General features: G+C 39.1%; 1 protein-coding gene across 1 annotated transcript in view; it reads right to left on the bottom strand.

Annotated features, from left to right (window-relative positions):
• The window catches only part of kirrel3b (kirre like nephrin family adhesion molecule 3b), a 184,109-nt gene extending 159,427 nt beyond the window's left edge, over positions 1–24,682 (bottom strand). Inside the window, 1 exon segment of the mRNA XM_084409034.1 lies at positions 24,311–24,682. Within this exon segment, the coding sequence (XP_084265160.1) occupies positions 24,311–24,353 (43 nt within the window). The 5' untranslated portion in view covers positions 24,354–24,682.
• Between the last annotated feature and the right edge of the window lie 2,146 nt (positions 24,683–26,828).

The raw sequence follows: 26,828 nt of genomic DNA, 5'->3' as shown, positions 1-26,828 counted from the left end.
TTGTCTTGCGCATGGATGGCACGGGAGATTGAGAGCAGATGGCTGTGATTTGAGCGTGATTATCCCGCTGCATTGTCACCGATCTTTGTCATCCTGTTTCATTTCCCCGGGATGGCGTGTTCATCTTGGACACTGAATCAAACTCCAATCCCCCTGCAACCCAGCCAGCAGCCATTGCATTCGGCCATCTAGTTTTCTCTCTCTTTGTCTGTCACGCATTTCCTTCCCTCTATTTTATCACCTTTCTAGCCTCTGCAAATTCATCACCTAGTTATGTTCTGTTTTTTATTCTTTATCTAGACTTAGATTAAGTCCTTGTCACATTAGCCAAAGGTCATGTCCTTTTATACTTGCAATACTCACTCTACCCATATAATAGTACAATTTAGGAAAAATACAGGACACCTAGACGTTTTTTCTGGTCTTGTCAAGAGCTAATAAATGAGTCTGTCACATACAATATTGCACTCCAAAACAAGGTAAAAAAATGCCACCAAACTGATCCCAGACCAGCAGTTATAGGCTGCTCTGTCCTCTGGATTGAATGAAACACTTCCACTGTGAATTCCCCAGCACTTTATTATTTATTTATAATTATTTAACTATATGCAGACATTTTCTCTCAGCTTAGATGCAGAAACTGATTTCACATCTTTGTTGACCCTGGACCAACATTCCAATCAACGCTTATTTCTTTTGAGAAGGTTGAAGGGTTTTAATGTAAGACAGACTATCTTGACAGCAGTGTATTATTCTCTTGTTGAATCAGTTATGACCTTTTATATTGCATCCTGGTTTAATTTTCTTTCTGCTGAAAACTAGAAAAAAATTACCCAGAGAAATCAAACAGGCATCTAAAATAGTCAGGGCCCTGCAGATTCAACTTGTAGATCTCTATAACTGTGCAGTGAAGAGGAAAGCAGTCTCCGTCGTTACTGACCCCTCTCATCCTCTGTACCCCTCTTTTCAGATACTGCCATCAGGTTTCCGCTTTAGAGCTCCTTTGGCCAAAAAGAAAGCTTACAGGAACTCTTTTATTCCTACTGCAATTTCTATTTTAAATAAGACCAAATAGATTTATTAGTATATTGTATTTAAGCCTTTGTTTATTTATTTACATATTAGTAAGGTACTTTCTTTGGATTAATTGTGTTTTGTGATGTGTGTTGTGGTAGATTTTTACTTAAACCTACCTATGTACTTGGGTCTCATCTACAATCGATGTCCCCTAACGTCTGCAGTCGACGTTTAGTCTATACTCCAGCGAGTCTACAGTCGACTTCAGCTGAGTCTAATCCTGTACCCTAGCGCGTCTACACATCGACGTCGGCTGGGTGCTAATACCTGTTCCCCTAACTAGCTTACTTCCTGTGCAGGAATAATCGACAAACAGACTTCAACAAATGTCCTCTAAATGCTTTAATCACGGCCGGAGGATCTCTTGAGCAGTTCTCAGAGAATCTCCCCCAAGAAGAAGCACGGCCGGAGGATCTCAGACAAATTCCATTGAGAATCCCACCAGCTAACATGAATACAACAGTTTTTATAGAATAAGGGGTATGGCAAAATGACATGAAACTTTATATAATTTCCCACAATTTGATTGGTTCTTTTTAGACAAGCCCTTCTGTTACTAGGTTGGAGCAAATTCTTTTGAAATCACACGGTTTGAAACCTAGTCATCTGTCTAGTTTCATGTCCCCTATTTGTTATTTTTACACACACACACACACACACAAAGTCACAAGTTATCCCTTGGTTTTGAACAGTATATTTCATTTTGTTCAAATGTTAGATGTTATATACAGTTTACTATTTTTTTTTTTTATTAAAAAATCCATCACAGTGTGATTGTACTGTGAGCCTTTTAACCTAATATAAAGTTTTTTGAATTTGAATTTGAACCAATCAGATTTGAAGTTACCAGTTTGTGTCAAGTTTAGGCTTAAAACCTTAGGCTTTGGTGCTTCTACATCAGTGTAATTCACCTATTATTTCCCTCTGATTTTAGGAAAAAGGTTTACCATGCATCATCTTGCTCTGAGCGACATTATAAATGCTTGGAAATAAAGCTTCATGTCTTTAAATCCATACGCAGTCAGCGCCATTTCTCTGAATAAGTTGTAAAGCGTGTATATTATTTCCTGATGTCTTTTTGTTGATGCCTTACAAAGCACAAATCTGAATCAATCAATTCATCAATGAATTTGAACATAACTTTTAAAAAGCAGGGGACGTTCCAAACTCTATTTAAGTGTTTAGGATGTACAAGACTGTACAAAGAGATTTCAGATATAAAATCAGATGATTTCCTATTCATTCAAAAGAATATGAGGGAATACTAGGGAATACCAATACGGCAGCACGATGGCTTCACTTTTTATGAGCAATCCAGACATTTATATAGATCAGTGATCTCCCATATTTTGTCAGGATTGTGTTTTGTTCTATATTATAATATAACGCAGTTATTTTAAATTGTAATAATATTTCACAATATTGCACAATGTACCTGTAGCCTTGGTGAGCATACGAGAATTCTTTCTAAAACATAAAAAAACAAAAAAAAAAATTCTACACTTTTGACCGGTAGTGTACTATACTGAAATGCTGGTGATGTTAATGTGCACTGAATCCTCCCACTGGAGGCTGTTAAAACAAGGCTAATCTGCTCTCTGTCCTTTCTATATATGGGTTCTGTTAATCTCTTTTTAAAAGCTGTGTGAGGTTAATTTTAAAGCTATAAGGTAGACACCTTCGAAAAGAATGTTTTAAAAGTGATAGAAAAGCACATAATTTCTTCCTGTTTGTATCTAACTTCAAGACATGCAGCAGATGGCTAATGGACAAGTACAGGTCAGTCGGTGCCATCAACGGTGTCTCGAAACTCATCAGTGAATGCTGTTTACTTAATGATCACCAGAAATGATCCCTAATGATCACTAGAAAGCAGTGGCAAGTGAACATTATCACCAAATGCAACTGGAAATGTTAATCACATCTTATATACACATCTTATAAGATGATGCTCGTGCTTATTTAATTAACAAAAATCATGAGTGAGTGGATGTGTTATCCCTGCTGACAGGAAACATTGCTTTTGTGTAGTGAGTGATGAATACCACATAAACACATTCTGACATGTTGGACACATTGTTTACCGACACGCTATACAGTCCCTTAGTTTGAAAACCATGACAGGTAGAAAGTAAATAGATTTTTCCACTGTCTGACACAGAATGACAGACCACAAACAAGCTCTAACTTAGCTCCATACTCAGGCCCGGCTATGCTTGGCTCCTCTGATCTCGAGATTCGAGCGCAGGACAGAGTTGCAGTGACACTTGTTTGATTGATGTGTGGACCGTCGTCTTGACAGGCATCTCCTTACAGGGGCTGCAACTTTCACAGTAGTGTGTGCTTGTACGAGTTTGTCTGTGTGCTTGTGATAAAATGGGATTATAACCCGTCTCTGGCAGGGTGGACGGATGCGGGGTCTTGTGATGAATCTATAAAGCTGAAATATTCGACATATCAGTAATAGCAGGACAGAAGGAGGATGCTACGTTGCGATTGGGGAACAGAATAATGGAGTGCTGCAGGCATTTTGTTTCTGGAAATGTGAAATGATTTGGGGCAAAAAGTAGACAATTTACGGTTTTACATTGCTTTAACTCATCAAGATAAGTTAAGCAATGTTCAACATTTTTTATAAGTTGTACACGATTCAACACAGTTTAAGTTGAAATTACTTAATCGTCCAAGTTGATTATACTTAAAAATGCATAGTTTTATGTTAAAGTACATTTTAAGTCATAATGTTTTAATAATATTTTCTAATGCTTTAAAAAGTACACTTAAACTGAAAAAACTAACTAAAGCACATGTAAAGTACTTGATTATAATTTTAACTGTACTATAATGTGTTAGTGGATATTGCATTTACAGTTAATATTGCAACTTCATCATTACAAATGTGTAATTGGAAATTGTGACATACAATAGAAATGATATAAAGGTCTATTTTAAAATACACATCAAGATGTACTTAGGTCCTAATTAAATGGGTCAACACTTTTTATGTTTGACTAAGAGCCAGATTTACTGACAGCTTGCACCAGCGCAAACCCTCTTTTGGCGTTATAAAGCTACTGTCGGGATTTATTAAAGACACGCAGTGAAAAATTTGCGCTGAAAGGTGTGGATACAGCGATTTTTGCGGCTGACCTTATTGCATATGCATTTGTAGAAGTTTCCCTTTCAGACACAATATTTTTGGAAGGAGAGAATTTAAATGAATTGCAATGATTTGCGCTTGTCAGTTTAATGGTATTTGCGCCATTATTTAACGGCCAAAAAATAATGTCTTAAACCGGACGCTAATTTGCGCTGCTCTTGGTAGATTGTGTTGGTCATTATGGAAATGATCCGGCTGTGTCTGTGTTCTTTAATTTGCGAGTCGTCAGTAGATCACGCACAGAACTTTTGTGGGATTATAGCGCTCTCACGTTAATGTACCCTATTTAGTTAATCTGGCCCTAACTGTATATAAATTTAAACTATAATACATTTCCATTTAATTGCAAATAACATGCTATTGAAAACTTTACATTCAGGTCATACTGAAAATGTTCTGCCATAATTATTATTTCTGTAATAGACATACTTTTTGTACTTAAGAATGCTAAAGTTCACAATTTCTTTTTTTTTTTTTTGCTTGTTTTTTAGTAACTCTACTTGTCTACTGGCATGACTGGGCTATATACCTTTTATAGCAAATGTACTGTTCCTTAACAAAGGCTAAGGAACAGTACAGTGAAGGTTTTTACACTTCTTTCACCACATACCAGGGGAGACAAATGGGGCCTTGGGGCCTTTTTATCAAGTGAATGCATTAAAAATGATCTGAATTCCTCAGAAAAAAAAAAAAAAAAAATGATGTTCTTTCATCTAAAGTCTGAAGTTTCCAGTCAGGCATCTGAGTAATCCGCCTGATAACTATCCAAGGGCAGTAATAAACAAAGGTGAGCCTTAGTCATCAAACAAATGGCACATACAAAGAATCTTTGTCAGTGAACACGGTTGCATGATTTTTACATTTACTCCGGCATTCTGAACAATTAAAAAAAATATTCCTAGATTTCAATAATATTTAGCCAATGATCACAGTACGATATATCTGACTCATAAAATTTCAGGAATGAAAATAAAGCAGTCGAATCCTTAATTGGTCCCATGTTGGTTAGTTTACAGCACTAGAGTTTGGTGTTTATTCACAAGGCAACCTGCAATAAGCAAGACCATCACAGAGGTGGCCGTCTCCTCGTGTCTCATGTCCTCCGGTGACCCTCTTGTTGACTGCTGGCTCCCTCTTGAACACAGACAACACAAACAAACACATTAAGATGTCACCGACCTTGTTTCAACCACCCAGCGCCATCTCTGGTCACTGTGACACAGATATCCAGCCTCGAGGTATTTTCTCTGACCCTAGCTTTGGCATTAGGCTTGATGCTCACTGCTAGTTACAAGCCATCGGAAGCATTTTGTTCCAGGGTTATGATGAGGAGGTTGTCACAGAAGGCCTTTAGAAAGAATAAGACAGAAAGTGGTGATATCTGTCCCCCTGAAGACTACACCTGCACTGAAGAGGTTTGGAAGGAATTTAACAGTCATTTCTTGGTTTGTAGATGCTTCCAGATGAGATATGAAATATACATTTAAATTCCATATTGATTTTCTAGCTCCCACTCATCCTCTCTGCCAGCAGATTTGTCCAGTGGGTCATTACTTATCATAAGTACACCAGGACGCTGAACCGATGTGAAAGCGTTAGTTTCATAGCAACCCAAAGGGAATCTCAAATTTTGCTCTTTCATAGCTCAGAATATCGGACCATTTTAGAGCTATTTTTGTGCAAATAAACACAAATGTCTTCATATTTGTTAGGGTAGGTCACTTGTAATTGAAGACGTAGCTGAGGCCTCATTTGAAACATATGAGAGACATGAAATTATTGGAGAATTATTTTACTTTTTCCTCAGGAGAAAAATCTGAGAAGCAGAATACCATAAATGTCTCTCTTTGGTATCCAGAAAAAACGTGAGCACGGTTTGAGACATTGACGAGGCTTTCTCTGAAACTCTTGAAGAGACGAACATGAGATTTCATTGTGTCTTTTCCATAATGAAAATTCTCAGAAGCAGAAAACTTCAGCAAACGTCTCCTTTGGTTTCCATGTAATCTCATTGCTGATTAGGAGAAACAACTGAGACATTTAAGAAAGAAAAAAGTGAGGTGTTTTCTGTTTTGTCCAACAAACAGGCACAAAATGCATCTCTCTTTGGTATGTAAAAAAAAAAAGTCACGATACTTTCTCTGAAACTCTTGACAAATGTATGATTTTTTTTCTTTCATGAGAGAAATCTGAGAAGCAGGACCATCTTTTTACTCTCCATGTAATCTCATCGCTGGCAAGGAGAAACAATCAAGACATTAAATAGATCTGATTTGAGATGTTTCTTTCCTGTGGGAAGCTTCTTCATCCCATATCTTCTTGTCCAATAAAGAGACAAGAACAAAATGTGTCCCTACAGAGGAGAATAACTGATGAATGGGTTATTTATTTTTTTATTTTTTTATTTTTTTCAGTTTGTTTGCGTGTGCAGCTCTTTTATTAAATATTTATCCATTACTGCCTCTTGTCTCACACAAAGAATACGGTATAAAGACAAAAGACGTGTCTGTTCTGATCTAAATGTATCGTGTTAACGTCAAAAGCCGGAGGAAATATTCACCATCAAAGTCGCACGAGTTCGACTTAAAACAGCTCAATTTGAATGCTCGCTGTGTGTGTCTGCCTCAAAGAATATATCAAAGTGCTACTGTTCTTCAGAAAGGCTCAATGTTCTACAACAACCGTCCCTATGTAAACTGCGACATTACCTGAAGCGATCACAAAGCATTGCTGCCCGGATTCGTGAGTCCAAGATTTGAAAGAGAAGTATTTTGATCTTTGCTTGAGGCCATTAGCACCCTCACAAACCCTGTTTCGGCTTAACAACTTCACATTCAAGACTAGTTGACAAGAGCTGGAATTCGGGGTCCATGCATATATTAGGGCTTAGGTTTCAACTAAAGATATTAATTTTGACTTATTACATATTTTTAACACAAAAAGTTGTAAGACAAAGACAAACTTAACAGCTAAATAAACTGCTTTGAAACAGCATGATACATTTAAATTCAATTGATGTTTTTTTTTTTTTTACATGATTTATCAATAGTATTCTACTCTAATATGTAAAAATGCACTGTTAACTTAATACAAAGTAAATATTTTTTCAAATAATATTTTGGTAGCAAAAGTCAAAAAGCCGATTTTGGAAACATGTTCAATAATGTAATACAGCATTTTTTTTTTTTTTTTCACACAGCAGATATTGGCTTTTATGCCTGGAAAAATGAAATCTGTTTCATTTCAGATTTACATCAGTCTGAATTGTGAGTAATTTACATCCCACAAGATATATACCTTGTATCATATATAGTTACTTCATTTAACCAGAAATGTGCAAGGAGATTCAGTGGAGCTTTATCCACCATTACATTTCTGGGAAGTCTTTTGAAAGTGTCAGACAGGCGTCTGACAGCTGAAGGTGAAAGTCAGGTTATAGGGCAAGACAACGACAGTCTGCAGAGACCTCAGCAAGACCTCCTATATGACAGAAGTCCATATCTGTGCACTGACTCTGTGGTGTTGGTTTCATCCTTTTATCTCCCTTTCCGCGGTTGTTTTTTTCCATGTTTCGCCACATGCGTTCTGCGGTGTTGCACTGATTTGATTTCCCAGCTCTCCTTTTCTGCTCTGCGTGACTTAATCAGAACGACAGTGTCTCAGAGCCCCGGGAAAATCTCCCTCTCTCTTTCTCTCTCTCCCTCTTTTCTTTTCTCCCTCACTCCGCAAGTTTACGCTGTCCGTGACAAACTCACAGTGGCACCTTTCCTCGCGTGGTGTTTCCGCAGAGAGCCTTGTCATACACACTTCAGCGTGTACACACACGCGTACAAACCCTGTTTCTGCTTCTGCTCCTTCCCATCAGCTCATTCACTCTCTCTTTTATCACCCCTCGCTCTTCGTTCCTCTCAATTTAACATAGCGTTAATGCAGATATAAGAAATGTTTCAGTAAGTAGAGATTTATTGGGAATACCTTCAATTGTTCCACCATCAGTTTTCACATAAAGGTCTTTTAAAGCACCTTGAGGTTCTTTGCTGTGGAGTTGGTTGTTTTACAGCCTGGATTATTTCCAGTAATTGAAATTCAAAAAGAGCATCCAGAGACGGAAAAGTTCCGTAAACCCACCCAGCGAGTCTCTCTCTGTGATGTATCAAAGCACTTGCCTAAAGCTCAAATACGTGCTTTCGCCGTTTACTATGTACAATTCTCGTTTTCCTGCTACCAAATGATGCTATCTGGACTTTTACTGTTGAGGTCAAAGCACTCGTGATGCATGTTTTTGAGTTTTTAAGTCATGTGAAAGGCTTAAAAACGCAGCCTACAGCTAAAGTACAGTCACATGACACATTATTGGCCATTGTAAAATCACAAATAATCACTTGATTTTCCCAGACAAAAGACTTACTGTGGTATTTTGCATCAGATGTTTCTCCTGAGGAAAAAAAAGGATAAGGAACTCAGTAATCTTACATGCAACTCTACTAGAGTTTCAGAGGAATCCACGTCTCAAACTGTGCTTGGATTTGCCAAGATACGGTCTGCAGTCAAAAGTCAGTGATCTCTACATTTTTCATCAAATTCTTCTAAGATAAAAATATGCAACTGTACTAGTTGGAACCGGTTTGCATATGTCTGCATATTTTCTGATTTTGATTGCCGGAAGAGGACTTTTATTTTGGAATACATGATGATGGATTTTCCTTTTCTTGATCGGAAGTGTTTCTCCTGCTATTCATCTGATAGCTCTGTCCTGTATGCCAACAACTGTCTCATTTGTGTCTACTTTTATTTTTTACAAAGGAATTGCAGGAGAAACAACTGAGGAGAAAAAAGAGCTACAGGCAATAACGTTTTCCGTCGAGTGAGCTGATATTGTTTTAGAAGACGTTAATATGTCCTTAAAATATCCTCGTCATTGTGCATCCCATCCCGTTGGATCCATGATCTGTTGTTCCAAAACACAGTGCGTTCAATTACACGCAGCTGCGCTGCAGTAAATGTAAGGTCATTAAATATTAAAACAGACCCCTGGAGACCCTTTAGTCATTGCATTTAGGTGAACAATTATTTGCGCCTAATTGTCCGGCGTTCACAGCTAAAGCGCTTGACCCGTCGACACTGGCAGCGGGCGACAGGTGTATCTCTGACCCGTTTCACCCGCAGCCCGTCTCTCATTCAATTAGAGACAACAATACTCACACCTGTCAGTGGCACGTTGGCCAGCTCTTTTCCTGTTCTATCCGTCTTTCTCTCTCATCTTAGGAGAAGCTTGTGTTGCACATGTGGGGGTCCCTCTCCTCTTCTGACCTGTAAATACTGCAGGAGGTCTGGAGACTGATTCTGTCTGACAGCCCCTCACCGACGTAATGTCTTCTGCCCTCCCTTTCACTGCCATCTCCCCTGCTCTCTTCCACTTGTCTAAGCATTTTAATGACATATGCTCGCAGGCTTTCTCCAGCCGCAGTCATACTAGTGGAGCGTGCCTTCCTCTGAGCGAGGGATGTTTGCGGAGGAAAGCAGGGGATGAGTTATGTGGACTGATTTTTGCTCCATTTTCATTATAAGCATTGTCGGGAACAAAAATGCATTTCCCTTGCACAAAGTGGTTAATTTGCCTCTGTGATAGTCGAGTCTCCAACACCCGATCTTTTCATCTCTCACTTCCCCATGCTATATCCCCCTGACTTTTTCATCATGTTCATTTATTTCCCCTGCTTTATCTTCCCAGACTCTGTGTCTCACTGCGGTCTATTGTACTAATTTATGAGAACTTTGAGTGATGGAACATTATTCTGCCTCTTTTGTGAGGTGAGCTGCCTACCTAGACTGCATTTTAAGACACTATAGGTGCATATCTGATGTGGAATAAAAAAGTTGGCAGAATAATTCTATTCCTTCTTTCAGCCCAATTATAAAACTGCATCGCATGTTTCAATCCCAGAATGCACTGTTCTCAGTTATAATAATAATACTAATAAAAATATTAAAAAGGCTTGTGATTGTTTTTGTTGAGAGGATAATGTGTTCTAATATTTCTTTTTATTTTGTATTTGTTGTATTTTAACATGTTGTCTAACTGTATGGCTGCTACCTTGGCCAGGTCTCTCTTGTAAAAGAGATTTTAAATCTCAATGAGACTTCCTGGTAAAATAAAGTAATAAATAATAAATAATAATATGGTGGCTGAGACCAAAGACTGTATACCCATACAGAAAAATACAAAAAACATTGAAATATTTTAAAGTGTCAAAAATATATGTGGCATATATTCCAAATACATTTAAATATATTTGCATTGTTGTTCACTTATATTTATCATTCTGAACTATAACAAAAATATATGATGTTAAGTGTGAAATATATTTACATTTATAACATGTAATGTAAAATATATGACAAAATATATGGTCATAAAATGTTTAGCTTGCTAAAGAAGGGTCGAAAATGTATTTTGATCATTGTAATTCCTCTATCTTTTCCCCTATACACAACAGTAGGCTACCATATTTCACTACTGTATTATGACACACAGCTATAATAAATACTGTAAATGACTGCAATGTAAAATGACAGATAGTTGCTTTCCTAGGACTATTAGGCCATATTAGGTGGCACGTACCTAACACTAAGTGCAATTATTAGATTTATTGTTGTGTTTTATTGACATCTTTCCTGAAGTCATTTAAATATTGAAAATATGCACAATATTTATGATGCAAGTATAACAGTGACACTCCAACAGTGAAGTGCACTTAAACAATAGATAGAACTCAGTGTCTAACACTGCATACACACACTATTAAATAATTGTATTCAAATTTCCACAGGCCAGCAAGGGACAACTGGGGACAGCTGTCAACTCAAAAATAGCTGAACTCAGATTTAAAATGAAATAAATAAAAATGTTAAAAAAAATAATTGAAAATGTTTGTTTGTGAAAATGTTAACTTTTTAAATTTAAAAATATATTTCAAAATTATGAAACAATTTGCAAAAGTTAAAACATATATGAGCATATGTTGTTAGTAAATATATTGAAATATAAATATATTCACATATTTAACTAAAATATATTTTCAAAAAAATATAAAATATATTTACATATATTTAACTAAAATATATTTATTGGGCCAATTTCGAATATTTGCATATATTCCTCAAATATATTTCTTTTGTGTATGGGTAATTCCCAAGATGGTTCACTCGTGTTGCTATGAATGGTGGCTCTAGTATTTGAATAATCTCATTATATGTTCTCGTACGATCTCCTTACAGGCCAGTGCAAACAGTTGATGAATCCCATGGGTCCCATAAACTGTTCGATTACAAACATTGTTCAAAATATATTTGTTTGTGTTCAGCAGAGGAAAGAAATCCATAAAGGTTTGGAACAACTTTATTGTAGGAAAATGCTGACAGAATTAAAAATTGTTGGGTGAACTATCCCTTTTAAGGTTCTAATCCAGTCCGGATGCTGCCTATAAAGACCGTAGACAACAAAGCAGTTCACTAGGCTTTGGAACAGAGTCACCTCTAGCTAAGATAAATGCCAGCTACCCAAACACACACACACACTCTGTTTTGTCCCCATCCATGTCCTACATAATTTTGGAGCAGGGGAGCACTAGAGCAAGCGCGGGGATGAAAAGGGTCCCGGTGGTCCCGCTCAGGGCTAGTTTATGACGCCGCGGCCCATTCCTCTGTCGTGCTGAGTGGCTCCCAGCTCCAGGGACCTCAGGTTGAAATCTGGTTCAGGTCTCCACTGGGCCTGGCTCTTCTGTTGCCACATCATTAATTCAGCTCAGAGAATTCCACCAGCCATATAGATACCAGTCCATCTCTCTTTCTCTCTCTCTGTTTTCCTCTTGCCTACTTTCATCTCTTTGTTGCCTCATCCCTCCGCAAACCTACGTCTTTCAAAAGCTAAATCCAAAACTGTTGATCTTCCTTGTTTATTTTGTTTAACTCTTTGCTCTCTGGTTTAAGGATTTTCACTTGGTTATACCCAAAAGGATAATCAATTCAGTATTGTCCTATACAATTTTTCAGGTGACAAGTGATTGGTCTGTTGACACTGAAGTATTTCTACTTGACGTAACACAATCGAATCCGGTATGAACATATTTGATGTTTAATATCCAGGTCAATGGAGCAGGATTTTGGTCATTGGAAACCAAGTAAAATTGTTGCGTGTCACAAAAAAGACATTGCAACAGATAAAAACACCCTTTTCTCACTTTTTATTGACTGGCACAGCAGAGGGAGGACAGGAAATGATGCAATCATCACTCAAACTCATGCCGCCCGCATTGCAATAACCGCTAGGCCAAGACTCTGACAGCCAGACATCAAATTGCAAGGAATACATGTTCAAACTCTGAGTGCTTTACTTTCTCAGTTGAGAGAATTGAGGCTCGGTTTGCTCATATTTTCTATTCATCATCACCTCTCATTAGAGCTGAGGAACATCAGGGTGCCGCCCCTGTCCTGCACGTGGCCGGTTCTCTTGCCCCCTTAATTGCACCCGAGGCCTTTGATGGAGTCGGTTTTTCCATTTTCACCTCAGCGGAGGCAGAATGATGAGCGAGACAGAGGTGATGGAAAGGACTATGAAGTAGATGGCATTTTCACTGAGGACACCATAAAGGGCTCGGGCATGAAAAGACCCCATAATTCTGTCTGTCTCTCTCATTCGTTTTCCTTCTCTTTTCCCCTCTCATCCCACATGCACGATGCTAGAAGTGTTCTCTGCCTTTGTTGGCCTTGTCTGCTGGTTTACAAGATGAAAGTCACTTGTTTGGCAACCTTCAAACGCAGGAGGCAGAAGGCCTGAAAGTCGCTTTTGTCTCTGACACTTCAATGTGCTCTCTAGCACTTCAAGAGTGTGTGTCTTTATCTGTGTATGTATAGTATATTCTGCCTGAGAGGCAGAAAGGTCTGATTCGTTTAACACAATATAATAGAGAAGCACATGGTTGTTGGACGTGTCTAAGGCGATATGTGTTTTTATATGCCATTTATGCGGTTGGATCTGGTAATTAACTATCAATGAAAATTCTATGTCAAGTTCTTTATATAATAAATAGATTTAGATGGCATTTCAGAGAGAAAGGGTGGAATGGCTTGACTTGGTGGACAAATATATTACATCACAAACCATTAACATTTGCTTCGTCCATTGATGAAACCCGAGATGTTATTGAGCCAATCCAGACCTTCCAATATACTACAGCCAGACAGTCCATTGAAACATTAGAGATAGACAAGCTTTGTGTTATGAAAGTACTTCTTTCCTTATATAAAGTCTTTACAAATTATCAATATCAGCACAGAGATGAGATTTTGAGAACTTGGGGTGGTTGGTCACTGACAACTTTCTCATTACTTTCTCATAAAAATATGGATCCATTATACTGTTACACATCTTTCTCAACTGTTTCCTTTCACTTAAAACATAGTAGACTGTGTTTATGTGAATACTCGCCAAGAGTGGCATTTTGTCATTATTTTGTGTGAATTTGACTGTTTATGAGCCTTTTAAAAGACTGCAATTTAAAAATGTATATATTATATAGAATTCAAGCCACCAAAGTGGCTAGTAGGAGTGACTGCGTCGCACACCACTGCTGAAATCCAGCCGCATTTGGCAGGTTGGAAGGTTGACGGGTGTTAATGTCAAGCACTGCTTATACAGTCTCAAAAAAATCGTAGTAATATAAATACCATGCGATGAACTGGCACACAAACAGACAAGCATGTCGGCGGTAAGGATTACCTAGGCAGTTTACCTTTCATTTGCAGCAACAATCCCATTCCTTTTGAGCATTTCCAGCTTTCTGAGGCAATAACTTTGTTTACCTTCTGAGGTATTGTGAGTTGATGTTCCTAATCAGACAACAATTAGATAACACAGGATGTGAATGGGAATAAATCCCCCTGAGTCTTGCTGGAAAACAGGAATGCTTTACTTTCCTAAACATCTCAAAACAGTGCGCTCTTTTTCACCTAAAAGACAGCTATTTTGTTTTCTTTCTTTACCCCCATCTCCTTCCCTCTTGTCTTTCCTCCTCAGTCCAGAGAAAAGCTTACAGATGAAAAGTAGTCGGCCATATGCATTTACTATCACATATTATCCAGAGTATTCGTACTCATGCAAGAAATGGCAAGAAACAAAGGTTTACAAATGGTAGTCAGGTTTCAGAAAAAAAGTCCCAGTGTTCTGGTGAAGGATGAGAGTTTATTTTATCACCAAGGAACAAAAAGTGACCTTGTAAACACACTGGACATCATTCATTCAACGGCGGCAGGAGATGGGAGAAAACGTAAATCTGATTGGAAGAGATTGGAAGCGTAGGTGCAGAATGCCAGTGGTCGTGCCTTAAATTTGATGTTGGCAGTGTGACGTGGCTCCTCCTTCACTCTCGTTCGAGGAAATGTGATTTAAACTGAAGTCTTAATCATTGATGGGGAGCTTCCTGTGACCCTACATCCTTTCTCTCTCAACATCCTCATAAAAACACCCTAACCCAGCAGTCCTCCGGGCTTGGGTGCATAATGTGTGGACCGTACACACTTACAGGCTATCATCTCTCTCTCTCTCTCTCTGCCTCAGACCTATATCTTTTATATGGCTGCAGTCCACTTTGCTGCTATTATACTGCTCTTCATGGTAACATTATCACTTAAGATAAGGGGTTCAATAAACTGCACTCTCTTTTAGGGGCACTCTGCTCTTAATCCAATCTCTGAATATAAGCACCTTTATCACTGGCCTTACTGTAGACCCTCACCTCACCTCCAGCCCCCATTTCCAATAAGAGACACACCAAGTCGGCCGTCAGCCAACAGCAGGCCGTTGTAGTGCGTCTGTCAGCTTAGTTTTTGCTGTGTGTCAAAGCCCGTCTGTTGTGTTCATGAGTGAATTATGTTATGACTACTATTTTGAACTGTTGTGTAATGACGTAAAGTGTGTAGAGAACGGAAGTGATGAGTAAACAAGATGGAGGAAGTTCGCTACTCCTGTCTCGTGCGCTTTATTGCTGCTGACTAACTCCTGACAGACACCACACCGTCTGTGTTTGTTTGGCCGATTGAGGATTTGGAATAGCCATCGGGCAGTCGGTGAGACAGATCACTCTGATTGGCTGTTCAGCTCAGCAAATCAGTGCGTGAGAAGAATAGCGGAAGAGATGAAAGAGAACAAAGTGCGCAAAGAGAAGGCTGTTTTATTTTTACATATTCATCTTACATGAGCAAACATTTTCTTAATGACATGGCGTCTGGAACGAAGAAAGTGAGGACCAACTGATCCGGATGATTCACATTAAAAATGGTAAGCGAGAGCTGCTTTTGTTTATGTTTTTTTTTTATATTTGCAGTCCTAGTTTCGGTTTCCTTTTTTAAATGACGGATATAGACTACTGCCACCAGCTGATATAGACAGTTATGGAGCAGTCGTGGCCTAATGGTCAGAGAGTCAGACTGGTAATTCGAAGGTTGCGGGTTTTATTCTCAATACAGGCAGTAAATGACTGAGGTGCCCTTGAGCAAGGCACCTAACCAGGTACGGTTTGCAATGTGTGTATTCACTACTCATTACTCCTAATGTGTGTGCACTAACTTGGATGGGAGAGGAACTTAAAATGTAGAGGACAATTCCGAGTTTACCATACTTGACCTTCACATTTTTTTCATTCTTTTTTTATTTACTCTCATAAAGGTGCATTGCTATCATCTGTGGTGTTTCAAGCTCAACGTTTTGGCCTAGATGCAGGTGACGACACGCTGCTTGGCCATGGCCTTTAACCCCTTTCTGTTCAGCCAAGCTCCAAAAGAGCCATCGAGGAGTTGATTAAATCCATTCTAAGTGGTGATTCCTAAATGGAGAGGTAGGTTTCTCTCCCGGGCGGGCAAGGGCAGGGCTGTGGGGAGCTGGGTCGTGGCCAAGTGGTGGCACAGCACGCTAGTGCCTCCTGGCCGACTCTCTGATTCGCACTAATGTCCTCAGGAGACCGAGCCGAGACCACTGTCAACTGGCCAGGGAGGCCGGCCAGATTGAAACCCCTGCCAGCATGTTTGAAAGGATAGCAAATCATTTAGCCACCCTGATGGCACATTAGCATTTTTTCAGGCGACGCACTGGCATGGAATAACTGCACACTATTAAACTCCCTTTGAAGTCGACGCTCGCAGGATACCACCGTAAATACGTATAAATAAATAGGAGAGCCCATAATGCACAAAAAAGCGTTGGCTAATTACAGCGTGGCTAACATTGTTTGCACTCTCTCACAGGGAAGCACTCTGACACTCAAAGCACAAAGCAGAATCCGAGGTGAAAATTATTCAGCACAACAATGCTGAGAACACAGAGGCTGAAAGCTGGGAAATAAAAGAATGAAGGACATGTAGGTGTTTGGAGAGCCAAGTCCCTTGTTCACTGAATTCAGCATAAAAAAAAAATCCCCTTTTGCTCTATGGGAGCAGTCAATAACCAGATAGTTCAAAAAATCATGTATCGACTCATCCATGTTCTTTGCGAGGTCAAATCAAACATAAACGTATACATTTGATAGGATGTTTGAGGTGAATGCGTGTTTTCACATTCAAGGTTGAATGTCTTTAGTGAGTTGGGCAGAAGATGTTGATGGCAGATTATTTACTGATCACATGTATTGTCAATGAATAAATGTCACGACCTCAAGTCTAAGTCATAAATCATTTTTTTGTAACATTTTGTATGGTCCCTTTTCACAGACTGTGATGATGTTTTTACAGTTGTTAGAATAGTATCGTATCATATATATATATGTGTGTGTGTGTGTGTGTTTAAGCTAACTTGATTCACTCCACAGCTCCCTCTGTAGGTTGTAAGCATAATGCAGTCAGGACAACAGAACAGTTATTTTAGGGATTCACATCATGCTCCAAACAGAACGATTCCTCTGACACAAGCATCAAACATTCCTCCATTTCCATTGACCAACATTCTAATTTGCCTGCCAGAAATATGAAATAACGCCCATATAGACAAATGCAAAGTGAGGAAATAGTCAAAAAGAAGGAGAGAGAACAAGAAAAAAGAGGCATAGCTGCTGTCTCTTCTGCTGTCTGGGTTGTAATCCCTCCTTTGGCACGCTAATTAGCAGCATTAGCATGGCTGAGAGCTGAAAACTTGTTTGAGTTCTGCTTGGAGGAACTAGACATAAGATAGCAGCTATTAGTATTCCTGCAAACAGACCCAAAAAAGTGACGAAAGCTTTCAGAAACTTGCTTTAACTTTTAAAGATTCCACTGCACATTTTCACTTTTAATGTTGTTTTGTGAATAGAACATTTGTCTGGAACAGATCAAAACCAAAGTACAATGTCCATCAATAATCTACACAGATAGCATGCCATATCGGTCATCTGCATGAAAGCTGCTTCTGACTATCTGTAGCATCTTATAGGCACTATTGTACATGTTTGGTTTTTTTGGCAATGTGACAGTGCTGTTTGATAAGCGAAATATCAGGTACACACCTTGCATTCAATTCCCTTGTCTTTCTATGATTTCCGGTGTACACGTTTAAAGACTGATTAGCATTTATATTGCTAGGGCTCACTACTGTATCTGGTGTTGCACGGCAGCCCACCGCCACTACCACCACGCACATTTACTCACATATACACACAAAAAGCTGGCATGACACTCAACCGTCCGTGTAAAACACTGAAGTGAAACTGCCAGACTGGCAGGGCTGGAGAGTGAGGGATCGAGACAAAGACTGAGTCCGTCAGATTTATTCAGGTGTAATATTGTGCCATCCCAGAAACTTCCAACAAAGCGATTGCAAGCCATTGTCAGATTGGCAACCCAATTCCTCCACACTGCCACACTACACACCTCTGTGAGTCTCTACACTCCTGTCAGCCTTTTACTCTTATTTACCACCAAGCCAGCACAGGATACACTATAGAAGATAGGAGAGGGAGAACCAGGGATTTATAGCCTGAGATATTATTAAAAAACAAAACTATTTTTGCCCTTTCCAACCAAAGAGGTCTATATTACAGATTAAAGGCTTGATCCGTTAGCATTCCCGTTCATCTCAAAGGCAGTCATGCTAACCAGCCAAACTAACCAGCCAGCCAATCTGTTATGACAAAGTATTGCGCTTAATTGAATTACATTAAATGTTCACTTAAATAAAAGTATGTTTTTACAATATCTGTATTTGCGGATAATATAATATTATAACTATAATACAAACTTACGTGACTATATTTCTTACACTTTTTTAGAAGTGCACTTTGTAATGATATTAAAAGTTTTACTTCACATTTTAAATCACATTTTGATGTATTGACTAACATACTAAAGCACATGCACATGATTATAATTTTAACTATAATGCGTTGTTTAATATTACATTTAAAGATAATGTATTTTAAATGTAATTTATTGCATTTTCATTTTTACAAATATCAATTACAAATACATGACATACAAGGTTCAATAGAAGTATATTTTAGCTTACCAAAAATGCTTGTCAGTAAATGTGTCAGTACATTTTAAACATATTTCAAATGAATTAAATTACATATAAAGATGTACTTTTTAGAGTTGTACTGTTTAGGGTTGACCCACAAAGTTTAGTCCCAACAACGAGTTTAGGTTACCTCTCAAAATAATGATATAAAACGTGACTTTATTTCAATGTGAGTAGTCTCAGTACAGAGTATAGCCAGCTAAAGCAGGAACAAGATCTCTCCCGCTGTTGATTCCATGTATTAGATCGCAATTTAGACGCCATTAATCTCGGCCATAATCTGTAGCAAAATCCTTGTGGTTTTCCTGGGAGGCTGACCCTCCGTTCCCTTCCGAAGCTCTCTCTGCCTAACATAGGTCCATGGAGAGATACGTTTCCCGTCCCTTTCGGCCCCCTCCGGCTCTCTGCTCATCCTTACGGAATAAACAGAAAGAGCTGAGTGGAAGCCCCACAGGTGACCTCATGATCGCCGCAGCATCTGGTTAAATTACTCAACATCACGCTCAGCAGACGTGTAATCCCACATAATGCCCATTTCTCAAAAAGTGCACCAATTTGGATAAATCCAGCAATTCAGCTCTATAGCCCTGAGATTTCCGCAGGGATGGTTTCATAAGCACGGAGGGCGCAGGGTGGGCGCAGGTCAGGGGTGTGGGAGAGGATGATGGAGATGAAGGGTGGGGGGTGGCGGGATTGGTTTCTGCTACTGTGTTTAAAAGCACAGATTTCATTGGTTCAGCTTAATAAAGTCCAGTAAACACATCGTGTTTATGCACAGAGCATGTCAGCAAAGCTGCTCTCACTGGATTTCAAGAATCAAGGCCAAATTAACGGCCATCTTCTCTTGACCTGAATCTGAGGAGATACAAACAACCCAACTGAAGAAAGAAAAATCTCTCTCGATTTCCAATGAATTCTGTTTTAAACATGAATCATATTTCTTAGATTTTGGATTTTCTCCCACTCTTTTGGACCAATCATTTTTGTTACTTTTCCATAGCTTTTCCAGTTGTTCATGCTTATTACATATATATATAAAACAAGAAAATCCTGACATTTAATGTTAACTACTATGATATTATAATAACTACTATAATGTAAATAAAATTATGTTCACTTGAGACATTTCAATGATTTTTTTTCTCTCAGGCCTGCATGGAAATCACATTTTTTTTCAATCTCACCCCTACAATCTAATACCCTTTCTGATCAGTGAAACCTTAAATGAAAAAAGAAACAAAAACAAGAATGTATGAAATATAAAATGTCTCTATTTCCATCCGAAATATTATTACTTCTAGAAAATAACCTCCCTCTCTCTGAGAAATGCATTTGTCAGCGTTCACTTGAGAGTGGGAGTGGGGTAATGTGGCCAGGGAAGGTGTTACCGCCTTGTGGACCACATTAAAGGGGTCGGACGTCACAGACAAAATAACAGTAGGTGGTCACAGCTCAGCGACTCACACATGTATCCGTAGGCAGAGCCGGTGTCAGCTCTTTAGCTTTGGTTGTCGATAAAGAATGACAGCAAGAAGGACAGAAGAATACTGATACGTGTTTACTGTCCGTGATGACTATGCGTTTATGTCCTTTATGTTAACCATCGCTGGCACACAAAACGGCTTAATCCAAGGATTAAAAAAAATGGTCCGCCAAAGAAGAAACCGGAATGTCATGTAGAAATTTGAAATTAATTAAACCTGAAATATTACTGAGATGTAAAAATCCATTACATTTGATCGGATTTGGTCCACATCCATGTTGAAAAAGGATTTGCGATGATTTGCAAAGTCTGACCAGGGAAAAATTGTTCCACATTTTAAAATGAAACACACTGAGATTCCTTTTATGCGTGTATAAGGCAGCCGAGATTTGGCCTGAAAACAGCCAAAAGTGACATTTTAATTACCAGCCTGGTGAGGTGCAGCTTAGTGAACGAGAGAGAGAGAGAGAGAGAGAGAGAGAGAGAGATACAGAGGACACACTAAGACCTGCTTTCTAGGGTTAAGACACAGCTTACGCCCTTGGCTGCGTGGGGACTTAACACCAGACGCTCCTGAAGAGCATTTGCCTCATCTATCAGAACAAGACGGCAGCGGTTAGGAGAGGATGACGGGGGGAGGGAGAGAGTGATGGAGGACAAGAGGAATGTGGATAGACATAGACGGTCCTCAGATCTATGTCACACTGCCCCCAGTGGACTTGAGCACGACAGGGGAAGAGGAAAGCTGAATAATGTGTAATGAGACACTCTATAACGTAGAGTCCTGCAACAGAGTATTGGATGGGAGAGACGAGCGTATATTAAAAGACCTTTTTTATGATGTTTTGCTGAAATGCCATTAAAAAAACACTGATTTCCCTTGTGACACAGGCAGTGACAGAATACAGTAACTGAGAAAAGTATCGGATGGAATAAAAGTGGACAGATGCAAGAGAATTCCATGGTGTGTGTGTGTGTGTGTGTATATATATGTATATATAAACATATATACTTGTTTTAAATAAATCTATCTAGAATTAAATTTAGTTACTTTTCTTAAACCACTGGAAATAGTTGTTGTTTTCTAAACATAAATCTAATATCATATCTGGAGGTTTATGATTAAAACAATGCAAATGGAGTGAGATAAACTCAATTCAAAGTATTCCTTCAAAAACAAGTCTCACAACATTTTGATCAAGTAATTTATCTTCTAGAAATTTTTACTTATATTTGAAATGAAAAGTGCAATTTCACAGAAATTACATGAAGAAACCCTGATTTCCCTTCTGACAAGGGCAGTGGAAACAGATATTGATAATTTCATCCGAGGAATGGATGGAACAAAAAGGGCCAGATGCAAGAAATTCTATATTTGTCGTCTTGTTTTCCAGTTAAATAATCCAAAAACCCTTTGAACTATTTTAATTGATGGATATAGCATTGTTTCACAAGATAATAAGTCATGTTTTCAGAAAATATATCTAGAATTAAGTTTAGATACTTTTCTTAACCCACTGGCAATTTTCTTTTTCTCGGTTTAAGCATAAATATAATAACATATTTATGAGGTTTATGATTAAAACAAGAAATGAATGCCAGTGGGGTATGATAAATTAACCCAATTCAAGACATATTCTCCCAAAAACAAGTCTTAGCATCTCAAGCAATTTTGATTTTCAAGCAATTTCATCTTGTTCTAAGGATTTTTGCATATTTTTAATGAGAAATGAGACAAAAATACTGATTAAGTAGAGGATTTTCCGGTGATGAAACGTGCTTTTCCACAAAAATTCCATGAAAGAATCTGATTTCCCTTCTGACACGGCCAGTGAAGGAAAACAGATATGGCGAGAAGCAACATTTTCATCCGAGGGACGTGTTAGAAAAGAGAAATGGAACAAAAGTGGACAGATAGAGAAGCTAGAAAAAGTGCTGCCTCTCAGAAAATGAACAAACTATGACTAAGAGAGCGAGAAAAAAAGACGTAGAGAGAGAGAGAGAAGCTCTTGGACAGAAGGTTTGCCTGTGGTGCGACAGCTTTCTGTGCTGCACAAGGGTGAGCTTCTGCCCGACTGTGTGCCATCAGTTAGGGCTTGTCACCTGGTGTGTGTGTGTGTGTGTGTGTATGTGTGTGTGTGAGGGAGGGAAAGTGCCCTACATATACCCTCAACTCTTGACAAAAACTCAATACAGACTTTCTAAGCTCCAAGCGCCGCTATTGGACTTTTTGTCAACCTCTCACACACGCATACGTTTCTCCTCATCCTTCTTTTTCTCCCCTAAATAAAAGGCTTGTTTTTCTCCAGGACTTTTTCTAATATATTTATTTCTGCTGACACTGGTTAGCTCCATAAACAGCAATAATGTGTAGAACGCAATCTAGCTTTGGGGAACCTACCATCCCCAGGGGCAGAGCGGGGCGACAAGAACGCCTGTTGTTATCTTGTTTACCTGCCTGTTTTGCTTTTATTTTTTACAACCACAATACCTAGCTCAGCTCAACTGCACAGCAAAGCAAAACAAGCCGACTTTGCCTGGTGCGTGATGCTTTATGTGCTGAGAGCTTTAAAGAGTTAGACGGGAAGGAGATCAGACAGACTGTCTGACTGCATTTCTTTTGGCGGTAACTGTGTATTGTTAGCATGTTGCATTAAGACCTCCATAATTATGATCTTTTTAATGATGATTTCAAAGGGTAATGAGCTTCTTTTTAATAAATTCATTAAAAAAAAAATCAATTCATCATAATAATTTAACATGTTTGATGCATGGACAGTTTGTTATGCCAACTTTCTGACAAGAATAGCATGAGGATCTGAAGTATTTTCATGAAAGATGCCATCAAATGATGCACGCTAGTGTTCCCCCATCTTCTAAAACCATCCACAAAAAAAAAAAAAAAAAAAAAAAAAAAAGCCTGTTCGCTGGACACATAGCTAACACTGCTATAAAACTAGATCATAAAGCTGACAGCCTCCCGAGGCATGATCTACTAAACAAGAAACGGAGCGCCCCATACTTCACTCCCACTGTCATCCTCAAAGCAGTTCCACACTCTCTCCCTGTTTTCATGTGTGAAGTTATATATTAACACTGTGGGTTATGTGAACATGCTGCTCTTGCCATCAGATCGTGAGTGAAGGGTACAGTATTTGCAACAATTTAATGAGGGTCGGAGTGAGGAAACAAGTTGAGTGATAAGCAGGTCATTAAGTTTGCTCTGCTAACTCGGCTCGGCTTTGATTTGCGTACGCTGTGTGATAACCGTGAAGGGCAAAAAAAGGAGACTTTGAGGGAGAGAGAGAGAGAGACAGCTTAGGAGATGCAGAATAAATTCTCTAGTTGTACTTAAAAATAACTGAAACTCTGTAGCATAAGATGATTCCATTAAAATCCGAGGACTTTGTGTTTTCTAAACCCAAACAAACTCTTTGTGATGCAGCCAGTGCTGGTAGTTTCCCGCACAAGGGGCTTCAAATAAAGTCCCGGGGCTTTCGGATTTATTTGAACTTCCTTTTCTGGGTCACCGGTCGCTGCAGAAGAAGACAATCAACTCAATCTATCTAACGCTGGCGAGTCACTGCCTCCCCTTTCAGCTGCTCGCGGAGGACGCGTACGAGAGAGCCGGCAAACGCTCTGAGGGGTCTCCGCGGCAGTCTCCAATTCAATCCAATTGTTTTTCAAAGACAACCACCTGGCGGCAGGCAGCGGAAACATCCGTCAGCCGATGCTAAGCCCGACTGTTTACAGACTCCGAGACCGTCTAAGAATAATCAAGTGCGATGTGTTTGCTCGCCGGTGCCCGAGTTGAACATCATTTGACGTGCCTTCGGTCAATAGCCTGACCTCACAAGCAACCAAATGTTCAATGAAACTTGTATGACAGACAAACAAGATGCCATGCAACTACTTCAAACTGTTAGACACAAACTCTGGGTTTCACAGCCGAAACCTCCGAGCTCAAGACTCCAGTTCAACTCCCAGAGATTTCCATCTCGCAACACTGACACAGGACACAACACAGCGCAGACGAGGAGACCAGGCAGCTTACCGTGACCCGTCAGACACAAGATCAGAAAGATCTCCGGGATCATCTCGGCACTTCGCAGGGGTGGTGACCTCTTGGGCACCGAGTGGAAGTCAGGCTGGGAAAGTTCACGCGCACACACACACACACCGGCGCACCACTCTTCTGGCTGGCTGCTATTGTCAGTCCCCCGATGTGCTCTCTTAATGAAGAAAGGCTCTCTGTCAATCTCTTTCTTCTTGTGTTCCCTTGTTCGCTCTCTTTCTCAGTGTGCTGTGATAACAATCTGCTGTGTTGTCCTACGGTAACTGAAGTGACTCTGTTCTGATGATGCGTGTGCAGGCGCTCTCATAAACTCAGAGTACTCATGCTCTCTCTCTCTCGCTCTCACACACACACACTGCTCTTCCATTCTCCGGCTCACAGAGTCAGTCTGCCTCTCTCTCTTTCTCACTCCTCCCTCCTCCTCCCTTGCTCTTTCTCTCAGTGGAGGAGGGGGCCGGCTGCACACAAGGCCCGCCCACCCGATCATGCGGAGCAGCGCTGGTCTAGCAAGAGGCTGGGAATCAGAGCTAACCTTTGGGAACTGGGAAGGAAAGAAAGAAAGAAAGAAAGAAAGAAAGAAAGAAAGAAAGAAAGAAAGAAAGAAAGAAAGAAAGAAAGAAAGAAAGAAAGAAAGGACATCCTTAGTGAAAATGGACCATCCACATGTCTAATAATCAAATGAGCTGTGATTGGTTGCTTTGCATGTCAATCATCTCGTTCTGTCTAAGTGTTGGTTCTGGCCAGAATAAAAGATTTCAAGTTGAACCAGACTTGCAGAGTCAAGAGTCTGTTTGCACTTGTCTAAAAGAACACAGAGATGGAACCTTATTAGCTCCTCTTTTCTAAATGAGTAAAACAGAATTCAGACTCATCATTTATTGCCCACTAATGTAGAAGTTGTTAATCTCACTAATGCATGGCTTGCTAACAAGACTGTTTTACACATTAAATATTGCATGATGCATTTCCCTTCTACTCCCTCTCTTCTCTTCTATAGAAAAGAAGGCCTGGTGCATTTATTCAGTAAAACAACAGGAAAAGAACAAAATGGTCAAGGAGTAGCCTACATAGTTTGTGTGAATTATTTAGAGGTAATAATCTTAGTTTATGGCAGCCACTTAGTGAAACTAAGTGTGTGTTTGTGTGTGTGTGTGTGTTTAGCCAATTATAAAAGTGGTTCTATGTTCTATCTTTTAAACAAACTTGTTTTTCAACTATAAAACAATCTTTCTTTTTGATAAACTCATGAAATATGCAAGGCGATGACAACCTGGAAGTTAAGTAAAAGATGTGCTGTTTGAGTCAAGTTGAACGTTTATTTTGTAAGCTTTACTGCAGTTTTGAGTCTTAAGATCTTGTTAGCTTTAACAATCAATTATTTTATTTGAGCAGGTTTCAAACCAGAAAATGCCCATGGATTGCTCCATCTGACTGAAGCACAAAAAGCCGAGGATCAATATTTCATGAGAATACTTTTAATCGCCTGATTTCTCGATAATTCCTCTCTTTTGAAGTCTTTCAGTGGTATTTTAGAATAACTAAACTGAAACAAGAACGGTTCCCTGTGTCCCGGGATTGCGTGTGCACATGGAGCACGTGTTCTCATACATATACATTAAACCACTTGTTTTACAAGCTACAGTATACAAATACATATTAGGGATGTAACGGTACACAAACATGGCGGTTCGGTACATACCTCGGTATTGAAGTCACGTTCGGTACAGCAGGGGGGAAAAAACTAAAAACAGTTTTTTTTAAAACAAATGTTTATATGTGTTTAAATAAATTATATTATAATTAAAATGTTCTTAATGATAAAAAAATAATAATAATCTACAGTATCTTTAATCTATTTAAGCCCTTAATTACACATTACTTTAATATGAAAGGTTACAATTAACAACAGAGCCCAAATTTTAAGTAAATATAATGAATAGGCGAATATAGTGCACATACGAAATGCTTCTCTCTGGAGTTAATTTCTCTAGTGAACTAACCTGCTGTCAACACTAAATGCAAATGAGCTAAATGTAATACCATGTGAGATATTATTCTCAAGCTGTTTTATTGATATCTTTCCGCAGTTAAAACACTGGTTGAGAGATGTAAACATGTTGAGTGATCGTCTCTTCTTCTGCGCTTTTTACTGGTAGACTGGTTTGAGAGTCCGCACCAAGGTCCGAACCAAAGTTCATGTTTTGATGCATTTTATACATCTGGTAAGTTTTGGTTTGGTTTCACATTGCAATTATGCGAGCGCGCTAAAGATCTTTACGTGACATACTTGCGTCCTGTCATCATCATCTATATGGGCTGCATCTTGACATTGATTGGTTTGTAAACGGACATGCGTCTGACGGCAGCGTGTTGTCAATTCGTTGGGTAACTTTGACAAGAATCAATGAACAGACGCATATCGTTGCCACTATATGGTTATTATTACGGCATTACTCCCTGCAGCACCAACTATACTCGAGGCTAGTTCAAATTCGCC

Source organism: Rutilus rutilus, assembly GCF_951802725.1.
Source record: "Rutilus rutilus genome assembly, chromosome: 5".
Classification (NCBI taxonomy): domain Eukaryota; kingdom Metazoa; phylum Chordata; class Actinopteri; order Cypriniformes; family Leuciscidae; genus Rutilus; species Rutilus rutilus.
The sequence above is the reverse complement of the archived record's forward strand: the minus strand, read 5'-3'. Positions and strand labels throughout refer to the sequence as shown.